Source organism: Propithecus coquereli, unplaced genomic scaffold (genome assembly GCF_000956105.1).
Source record: "Propithecus coquereli isolate 6110/MARCELLA unplaced genomic scaffold, Pcoq_1.0 Scaffold210, whole genome shotgun sequence".
NCBI lineage: Eukaryota > Metazoa > Chordata > Mammalia > Primates > Indriidae > Propithecus > Propithecus coquereli.
The window spans coordinates 5669348-5680601 of NW_012146079.1; the positions used below are offsets into that span (position 1 = coordinate 5669348).

At 36.2% G+C, this 11254-nt stretch overlaps 1 protein-coding gene across 1 annotated transcript in view; it reads left to right on the plus strand.

Moving 5' to 3' along the window:
- CDC42BPA (CDC42 binding protein kinase alpha (DMPK-like)) overlaps window positions 1-11254 on the plus strand; it is a 245435-nt gene that overhangs the window by 192332 nt on the left and 41849 nt on the right. Inside the window, exons 23-25 of the mRNA XM_012644402.1 lie at window positions 6718-6823; window positions 8082-8218; window positions 9254-9393. Coding sequence (XP_012499856.1) covers window positions 6718-6823; window positions 8082-8218; window positions 9254-9393 — 383 coding nt within the window. The remainder of the gene's footprint in view (window positions 1-6717; window positions 6824-8081; window positions 8219-9253; window positions 9394-11254) is intronic.

The window sequence follows — 11254 nt, forward strand, 5'->3', positions numbered from 1 at the left end:
GAAAATATTGTATACTAATAAAGGGAATAATAGATAAAGAAAATAATAATGATCATGATTGTATATGGACCTAACTATAAAGCCCTAAGCTGTGTAAAGTGAGAATGATAGAACTAGGGAGAGAAACAAGATTAGAGATACATTAGAAATTTTAATACACACCCTGTAAACAAACAATATAGTAGGAAATAAATGGAAAGCAGAGGACAGACAGAAGGTTAATATCTGCATACACCAATAGCTTTTATGAACAAGAGAATAAACTATACAATAATAGTAAACTGGCTAAAAGCCAGGAATAAGCAAATGAACAAATAAAAATAGCCAACAAACTGAAAAGATGCTCAAACTTACTAGAAATTAGGAAAAACCAAATTAAAGTAATAATGAGATATCCCTTGACATTTACAACATAAATATCCTCATTAAAAGTAGGGTACTATGATACATTATAGGTGGAAATGTGAATCAGTACCACCTTTTGTAAAGCAATCTAGAAACTTTTTTTATATTACCTGGGCTGGTCTTGAATTCCTGGGCTCAAGCCTTCATCAGCCTCCTGAGTAGCTGGAATTACAGGCACATGCCACCTAACCTGGCTTAAAAGCATTTTTGATTTAAAATATGTGTCAGTGCATCTTTTGAATCCAGTGAGTAGAGGACTCTGGGAACTTGACAGCAATGGGAACTTTGAATCTCACTGAATCTCCTCATAAAAAGATAGACCAACCAGAAAGGATAGCAAAATTTTAAAACCCACAAGTAAGACATAAACAAGAATAGACAGAAAGATTTCCCACAAAGTCCAAATGCAAACTGAGGGAAACAAACCACCAACATCTATGCACAAGACCTACGTGGTAGTTAAAATTAGACTAGAGAAAGTTAAGGTAAGGCAAAGGGACTTGTGATGATCCTGAGAGCCAGAAAAAACACCAAAACACCATCAAGCACTGCTGGAAAATTCTGAGAACAGCAGAAACTGGGAGGGACTTTGCAAGCTCCATTGCACAGGTGAGTGTGAGGGAGATGTGATGGAGGAGCCCTGGCAATGCTAGAATTACATGTTCTCAAAACTAACAGTCAGAATGCCCTTCCACAGCAAAGCCCTTCCCTAAGGAGAAACAGCTGGGAGTGGATTCAGAATTGAGCAGGACAGGGAAGAAAAAAAAGTCCAGATATATAAGAAGAAGAAATGAAGATCTCAGAAAGTATGAGGTTGTATTTTTTATCATTTTATGAAAATAACAGAAAAGGGAATCTAGAGCTATGGAGCTAGAAAAACTATCCTAGCCCACCCCTCCCTCATTAAAGTACGGTAAAGGTCATTTCACTGAAAAATGAGCAATTGAGCCAGGTGCAGTGGCTCACACCTATAATGCCAGGACTTTGGGAGGCTGAGATGGGAGGATCACTTGAGACTAGGAGTTTGAGACCAGCCTGACCAAGACTGAGAGAACCTGTCTCTACAAAAAGTTTTTAAAAATTTAGCCGGGTGTGGTGGCATGAACATATAGTCCTGCCTACTCAGGAGACTGAGCCAGGAGGATCACTTGAGCCCAGGAGTTGGAGATTACAGTGAGCTGTGATTGCACCACTGCACTCCAGTCTGGGCAACACAGCGAGACTCTGTCTCAAATAAGAACAATAATAATGAACAATTGAGAAGAATTACAGCCAAATCTCATACAAAATCCTTATAAGAAAAAAAGAGAATAAGAAGCAAAATATCATAACAAAAAATGAAAGTGTGTGAGAAAGACATGTCTACAAAACCAGTGAAACTACAATGAATATTTCAAGAAAAATTAAGAAAATGATAGAAACTGTGATATAGCAAAAATTAGAAATAGAAAACCTCAGACATGGGGATGTTGGAGAAAAGATGATTTGAGGGAGGCTGAGGCAGGAGGATGGCTTGAGCCCAGGAGTTTGAGGTTGCTGTGAGCTAAGCTGACGCCATGGCACTCTAGCCTGGGCAACAAAGTGAGACTCTTGTCTCAAAAAAAAAAAAAAGATGATTTGAAAAGAGAAATGAAAGAACTCAGGAGAAAGAATTAGAAATTATATACAATTTCAGAAATATAGACTAATCTATAAGGAATTGAAGAGGAAATAAACTCAACAGAGAATAACAGTGACAAATAGAAGATGGAAAGGAAGATTTTGTTTTTAATCAAAAAATGAGGAAAGAGGTAAAAATGATCTCTAAGGATTTGAGAAAAAGGGATGGCTAGAAAAGATAGCAAAGAAGAGCTAACATTTGTATAATAGGAGGCCCTGAAAAAGAAAATGCAGTGGAAAATACTAAAAGCTATATTCAAGGAAATTTCCCCAAAATAAGACTTTAAACTCAAATTACAAGGGCATACAGGATAGCTGTGAAAATTAACTTAGCCTCAAGGAATCATATTCTAGTAAACTACTGGTTTATAAATAAAAGGGAAAATATTGGGCATTTAGGCAAAGGGTATAAGTCACTTAAGGGGGAAAGAAAATGAGATTGTCATTAGATTTTTTTGATAGCACTATACTAAAAATCAATGGAATAACATATTTAAGATAGCCAAGGAAAGTTATGAGTCAACAATTTGTAAGGATTTAAGATTTTTAGGATAATAAAGCATTCTCCAAAAATATAGGCCACAGAGTATGCATAGAGTGTTAGTAGACCAGCTGTCAAAACTAGACAACTACCCAACTCAGCAATGTGTTAATTTTTTTGTGGAGTAATTAAACCAAAGAGACCACACATTCAAGGATACCAGGCTCGGTGGTTGGTTAAGAGAGAGAAGTTTTAAGCCACAAATAGTGAGATTTGGCAGAAGTCTACAAACCAAATGGTGAGACCCCAAACGCTTTTGCCTTGTTCAGCTTCCAAAATACTGGCACTTGGGAGTATAGCCCCCTCCTCCCCACTCTCCTTGGAGGATATCAGTGGATTCTCTGAAGAAACTCAATGGCCCAGGAGAGGCCTGTAGATAATGGCATGTGGGGTCCCTATTGAAATGGCTACATCCTTTTTTACAAGCACATCATACATTCGCTCGCACATTTAAAGACACACGCATACACACAAACCCTTCAACTTTTTTACTGCCTCACTCTTAAAAATATTCAGATTCCCAAGAATCAGCAGACATTGTAAGAAATCCTCTAACAAAAGAAAAAGATCAAAACAAACAGGAAAACGTTTCCTGTTTTCATTGAAGAAAAAAGAGATGATGCATAAAAGAAAAGGAAACAAAAAGGAATAATCACAGAAGAAGTCTTTTCAAAATTAAAAATATGATAAACATGTTTAAAATTCAGTAAATGAGTTGGGAGATAAATTTGAGAAAATCTCTTAGGAAATATTACATAAGGTCAGATAGAAATTAGAAATGAGAAATCAATATACAACGAACAGAAGTTCCTAACAAGGAAAACAGAAAAAAGAAAAGGAAGGAAATTGTCAAATAAACAATACATATTCCCTTAACTGAAGGCCATGCTTCCAGATTGAAAAGACCCTGCAGTGCCTAGCACAGTGGGTGACAAATACCCATCCCCAATTATGTCGTGCAATTTTTCAAGATACCAAGTATAGAGAGACCTTTTTTAGGCCACCAAGGAGATGAAAGAGATCACATCCAAATGTTCAGGAATCAAAATGGCATACTCATGAACAGCAAAATGAAAAGAACAGTTATAAGGTAAAATGGTTTCAAGCTAGATTTTTTGATTCCCTGTCAAATGTTCAGTCAAGGTTGAGGGAAAAATTCAGTGTTTTCAGAAATTCAAGCTCTCAAAAAATGTACTAGTATCTAAGGAAACTATGAAAAAATTAGTTCTACCAAAACAAGGGAGGAGACCAAGAAAGAGCAAGACGTGAGATGCATAGAAGGAATCTCACACAGGATGGTTAAGAGGAAGACTGTGCAGTACGCCTAGAAAATAGCCAGCCAAAACTGAAGCAGGAAAACAGAGGGCATCAACAGCGTGCCTCAAGTTGATAGAACAGGGTAGGGGGTTCTGAAGGGTTTCCTTCCTGATGTGTTTGACCACGTGGTAAATAGAATCAAGGGGATTTTATGGTTTTTTGGGGAGTCTGGTAACATTTAATGATAGAGACATAGAAAAGTAAGAGGAGGGGTGCTGTTAATTTTAGAAAAATAAAAAGTTTTATAAAAAAATATAACTATAGGGTACCTCTTGACTTATTAGTGAATAATAATTCCAAGGTCATAATAACTTAAGCATTATATATAAATTTTTACCTCAAACTGCTCTATGACAATATTAGGAAAATGAAGGGAAGGGAGTGAGTGAGTATAAACGTGCCCGTTCTCTACCCTAGCAATAAGTGAACAGACAACGTCTCCAATGAAAAAATAGCAATATAGGCTTATTCCTATAATTTAACCAGCACCTCCCTGTTGGATGGTTGGTCACCAAAAGTTAATGCTCTTCCAAACTTTTTTTTTTTTGGTCTACTATCATACTCAGAGTTGTGATATTCTGAGTAGCTGTCTGGGGGAAAAATTATATAATATATGTTTTTTAAGCAATTTATTGAGTATTGTGAAGAATTACTATTAAATTTGTCATAGCCACAGTGGTTTTATTGCTGCTATTTCAGATATGTCTTGTTATCCTTTATGAGAAGAAAAAAAGTATGAAGTTACTTACTTTTAGCAGTTGATTAATTCTTCTTTCAATGTAGTACAAGCCTCTAGAGCCAGTTAACTAACTTTGCGTCTTTTGCATTAATGTATGTTGAACAATTGAAAAAGTTAGTACTAGAAAATTTACTTATTAGTTTCTCAAAGAGCCAAAATTAAAAGTAGTATACAGGAGAAAGAGAAAATTTTATGTGATTTTAACAAGTTCCTTCATCTATATGAGGAAATAATATCTGTCTCTCCAAGGGTATTGTTTCCATTAAATGAGATGATATATGTAAAATCCTGGTACAATGTTTGCATCTTGGTTGGTACGCAGGAGCTATAGGAGCAATTACAGAGTTAATAATAAGATACTGTTCTATTTGGAGTCAAATTCCAGTGCTTCTTTGAAACTGAACAGAGATCCTGAGGAACTTCTATAATAGAGTAGAATGGTTTGAGGTTGGACCCCAGAGCTAATGACTACTCTAAATTTGAGGGTCTTACCCCATTCGCTCACTAATGCTGGTAGTCAGATCATTCTGTGTAAAAAGATAATCTGCTTTTCTCCTCTTGATTTTTTTTAACTTCTTTTGTGGTGTATAAATCACATATCCAATTGAGGAGAACAGAATTTATTTTAAAACTTCAAATATTACCTTTAGTTTTTTGTTAATATATTAGTCTCAACTGAAATAAATACTACTTCATAACTATTTGAATCAGTATTCACATTTTATTGGAATATGGAATAGAGTTCTTACTAGTTTAAATCAATCACACATATAAAAGACAAATAATTAACCAAATTCATTTTTGTAAAGAAATAGGGCCAGGCACAGAAATAGGGCCAGGTGCAGTGTCTCACACCTGTAATCCTAGCAGTTTGGGTGGCCAAGGTAGCAGGATTGCTTGAGCCCAGAAGTTTGAGACCGTCCTGAGCAATATAGCCAGACCTCATCTCTACAAAAAATAGAAAAATTAGCCAAGTGTGGTAGCACACGCCTGTGGTCCCAGTTACTCAGGAGGCTGAGATGGGAGGATCACCAGAGCCCAGGAGTTCGAGGTTGCAGTGAGCTACAGTGACACCACTGCATTCTAGCCCAGGCAACAGAGTGAGAACCCTGTCTAAGAAAAAGCAAAAAGAAAATATTTTTTGAGTGCTTACTATGTGCTGGGCACTATTTGAAAGGCTTTGTTTATATTAATACTTATTTAACCACCCCTTGAAGTAGATACTATTATTGATCCTATTTTATACCTGAGAAAAGTGAGAGATAGGAGTTAAGTAATTTGTTCCTAAGTTCACACAGCAGAATGAAGGAATGATTATTTATTCTAATTCCTTTATTGTTAAAACATGCGGAAGAGTTAATTTGAAGAAGAAAGTATTCTGAAGAGTTAAGGTCTACATTGGCTTACCATCATATAAATCAGACAAGATTTAGAGAACTTTAGCTACTGAGTTTTCAGTAAGAAATTTCAGTATGCCATCTGTCTCTGGAATAATATATTTGTATGATATTTTTATCTGCTCAAGTATAATACTGTCTCCTTCCATGGAAGAAAAGAGATTTGTGGAATACATTATTTGTTCTTGGTCCCAGAAAATGAAATGCATTGTTTAGAGTAGAAATAAGAATTTTCAGTTACTTTTTGTTCTTCCTAAGAAGATATAAAGCATATTAAAATTCTATATTTATATAGGCATTTATCTACAAGATTTCACTTAACTCTTTGCTGGAGGATAATTTGGAGAATTTATAAAAATCCTGAAGTCAAGATTTGTGAGCCAGAAAAAAGCTAGTTTATATTATATACTTTTCAAATAGCATTTAAGAGCAATTGATTATCATTTAACTTCTTATATTGTTTTAGTTTATTCCAGCTCAGTATTGCCTAAAAATATTTAAAGAGTATATAAACTAGAAGAAGATGTGATGAGAAATAGAAAGAATTCATTCCACTTCTATTTAAAAAACATTCTAGAAGATGGTGTGTGATGTAGGGGCTCACATCACGGAAATCCTTTGAATAATCAACATGTATGATTTATCAATTTGTTTTGCAGCGCAAGACTCACCAGTTTTTCGTAAAATCTTTTACTACTCCTACGAAATGTCATCAGTGTACCTCATTGATGGTGGGTTTGATAAGACAGGGCTGTTCATGTGAAGGTAAGAACAAAATGGAAAGGAAGTGTGACTGTGGAGTCCTGGCATTTACTATCTAAATTGTAATCAAATAACTTTATTCTCTTTAAAAGACATATAAATGTTTACTTGTTTATTTTACTTAATCATTTGCTTTTATTTGCATAACAAGAATAGAAACAATAAACTAAGCACCTTGTCTGTTGAATGTTAGAGAAACTAGACAGATAGACATTCCCTAGAAACAGTTTTTACGGGAGATACATTTAAATGTTGTGTTCATCTTTGTTTCATTAGTCAGGTGCATTTGTGGTCCCCAAAATCCATTAAACTGTATGGTGAAAGACATGAAAGTTATCCTTGAATCTATTAATTTAATTTTAACCTTGTTTAATTTATTAGAAAAATTACTATTAAAAAGTAGGCAACTTCGTACCTTTTAAGAAATATTAAATGTCTGCCACTGTGCCTCAAAGATGTTTTATTCCTAGTATTAATAGCAGAGCTTTTTCCCTACCCATTCTTTGCTGTTCACTGCGTGTTTATGGAATGCCCCTCTGTGCTTCTGGGCACTGGGTATACGGTAGCAGATTGGGGGAAAGACCAAGACCTGCCCACATGGAGCTCACATTCTGCGAAGCAAGGGAGAAAGTATCAGAGTCATTTGAACAGAAAACAAAGTATATTTGTTTGGGAACCTCTTTATTTTTCCTGGGACCTCTGAAATGGAAATGATTTAAATTATAAGTGGTATATATTATTAATTTGTGAATGTATTAGAAATACTCTTTTTAAAATCAAGCGAGACTTGCTACTACAATATCACCGTATATGTGATTTGCTCATTTATCTCATGAAAAAGACAAGAAGATACTTGGTAATTCAGATTCTAATACTAGTTTCCATTTCCAGTCTCTTCTGCTCTTAGGGTTGGGAGGGACTTTAGAGGGAATGTCAGTCCCCATCAGATGCATTTGTTCCCTTTATATATACTTGTACCTAGCCTGTATTTGACCACTTTGAGTAAGGGGGAAATTAATAGCATTTTAAGGCAATGCACTCTACGTTTGGTTAGTTCTCACAACTAAAGTGAAAGATCCATATTACATTATTTTAACTAGTCCATTGGATACATGGATTTCAAGCCAAAGAAAATGTTGAGGATTCAAAAATAAAATCAAAGATAAGCATTCATCTAACAACACCTTGCGCGCAGTGAATTCTTAGTGAATTTTCTTTTTGTTGACATTTTTATCAAACATTTCTTTTTTCCCTCTGAAAGTGTGTGGATTCTCATGTCATATAACTTGTGTAAACAAAGCACCAACTGCTTGTCCAGTTCCTCCTGAACAGACAAAAGGTCCCCTGGGTATAGATCCACAGAAAGGAATAGGAACAGCATATGAAGGTCATGTCAGAGTAAGTATGATTAAGTTGGGTTTAGATTAATCGTTTAAGGTTTATTAATGAATTAAAATAAAATATAGTCACTTTAAGAACATATTGGCCGGGTGCGGTGGCTCATGCCTATAATCCTAGCGCTCTGGGAGGCCGAGGCGGGCAGATTGTTTGAGCTCAGGAGTTCGAGACCAGCCTGAGCAAGAGTGAGACCCCGTCTCTACTAAAAAAAAATAGAAAGAAATTATCTGGATAGCTAAAAATATATAGAAAAAATTAGCCGGGCATGGTGGCTCATTCCTGTAGTCCCAGCTGCTCGGGAGGCTGAGGCAGGAGGATCGCTTGAGTCCAGGAGTTTGAGGCTGCTGTGAGCTAGGCTAATGCCACGGCACTCACTCTAGCCAGGGCAACAGAGTGAAACTCTGTCTCAAAAAAAAAAAAAGAACATATTACTTGACAGAAAATTAAATGAATAAAATTGATCTAATAATTTTATTTCATTCAGAGTAATGATTTGAAAGCAAAAACGTATTTGTTACTTAGAAATAAATTCTAAAATGTCTCAAACTTTTCTGTATTGTCCCTATCTCATGATGAACAGTTGTTAAAATCTCTGTAAAAGAGTCTTTGGCACCTGTTCTTGCCAGAGAGGTGGTGTATGGTTATAAATTATGAGATATTATCAAAACATAATCTTGTTATCTTGGGTAATATTTACAGTGTAAGCTGAATTTCATCTTATTACCAAATTTTTCTTTTATGCTATTTAGGAAGAAAATGATGAATGTTATTTTAATAAATTACTAGTGAAAATTAAAATGGTGTCACTTAAAAATCTTTCAGAATAAAAAGTCATTCAGTGTTTGATGAGTGTGTTCTCATGTTTTCTTATATGTTAATATGTCCCATCTGCTACTTCACCAACCAAAGTTGCAAACTTACAACGTGTACATTATCTTTAAGATTTCACCATGCAGTTACATATGTAATTAAAGGGGCTCTGCTTGACATTTTCATTTGATTTGTTTTTGTTTGTTTGTCAAAAATAATACTAAGATTCCTAAGCCAGCTGGAGTGAAGAAAGGATGGCAAAGAGCACTGGCTGTGGTTTGTGACTTCAAACTCTTTCTGTACGATATTGCTGAAGGCAAAGCATCTCAGCCCAGTGTTGTCATTAGTCAAGTGATTGACATGAGGTAAGCTTTTGAAGGCAAAAATATGTGTATCATTGCAGCATAGGAATTCAAATTTTTCTGATTTTTAAAAAATTATATTGGCATGGTTCATTTGAATAATCTAATTTCATATTAATTTCTAAGTTACTGTTAATAATATTGATGTAGTAACAATTAAATATAGGAAGCAAGGTGTAGTTATAGGACAGTTTGGTATGTTTGTTGAGAGTGTGGGGTTAGGAGTCGAGGAAAACAAGCTGGTGTTAGAGTTCAAAGGCCAGTTTAAAGATTGCTGGGGCAATGGGTGATGTTTATGTCTCATAAAGGCTTGGAATATAATTCTAATGTGAGGAAAGGAAATAAAAATCTCAAGATCAGGCCGGGAACGGTGGCTCACACCTGTAATCCTAGCTCTCTGGGAGGCCGAGGCGGGCAGATTGTTTGAGCTCAGGAGTTCGAAACCAGCCTGAGCAAGAGCGAGACCCCGTCTCTACTAAAAATAGAAAGAAATTAATTGGACAACTAAAAATATATAGAAAAAACTAGCCGGGCATGGTGGCGCATGCCTGTAGTCCCAGCTACTTGGGAGGCTGAGGCAGCAGGATCGCTTGAGCCCAGGAGTTTGAGGTTGCTGTGAGCTAAGATGACGCCACGGCACTCTAGCCCGGGCAACACAGTGAGACTCTGTCTCAAAAAAAAAAAAAAAAAAAACTCAGGATCAGACAATCTCTTGGAAAACATAATGATTCAGTAAACATTTAAATAAGTACATCTCTTGAATGTTTCTGGTCCCATTTTTCAGATTCTTCCCCTGTCCTTGGAGTGTTCTCCTTTACCTCTTCTCCTGACTCCAGGCACTGCCCCTGAGTGATATTATTCACTCCCATAGCTTCAGCCATCACCTCTGCATTGATGGCTCCCAAACATGTATCTCTAGTCCAGATACATCCATCCATGACTAAAAACCAAAATTTCCCTCTGTGCCTCACACTGGCATTTCACACTAGCATCTCAACCACAACTGTCTTCTCCCACAGGTACAGAATATGAAGGGATAGGTGTGAGCAATATCAGCAAGGAAAACCTGACAGAACCTGCTAAGAGTATAGAAAGATAGCAGAGAGAGGACTAGGTGTCAAGCCTTTTAAGACCAAGGGAATGACGGTACCAATAACAAAATTAAGGAAATTGCAAGAAATAAATTATTGTGGGAGAAATCTGGTTTAGATGTTGAAGGAACAATAATATGTCAGATGAGCTGGGTTGAGGGCACTTAAGATTTATTATGGGAGGCAAGAGAGTCCACTGGAAACTCTGGAGATCTACCAGAGTTCAAATCCCAGTTCTTCATGTATACTAGCCTTGTGACTTTGGGTAACCCAGCAATTATTTCTAGCTCTTGTATAATGCACCACTGGTAAGTTATTCTTGATAAATTACTTTGGGCACTATTGATTACAATGGGGGAAAAATAAAAAAATTTTAAAATTCAATTTGGGTGTTTTGAGTAGTTAAGCTTTGCGGATTGCTTCATATGTGTTATTTAGATACACACTCAAAGCCACACACACATCACTGCATATACTAACATTTTTTTTTTTTTAATTTCAGCATATTATGGGGGTACAGATGTTTAGGTTACATATGTTGCCCTTGCCCCCCCTCCCCCCCAAGGCCGAGTTTCAGATATGTCCATTCTTTGGGTGGTGTGCATTGCACTCTTTGTGTATGCATATACCCGTCCCCTCGCCCTCCCCACTGCCCAACATCCAACAGATGTTGCCCAACATCCAACAGATGTTATTCTTATATGTGCACTTATGTGTTGATCAGTTAATACCAATTTGATGGTGAGTACATGTGGTGCTTGTCTTTCCATTCT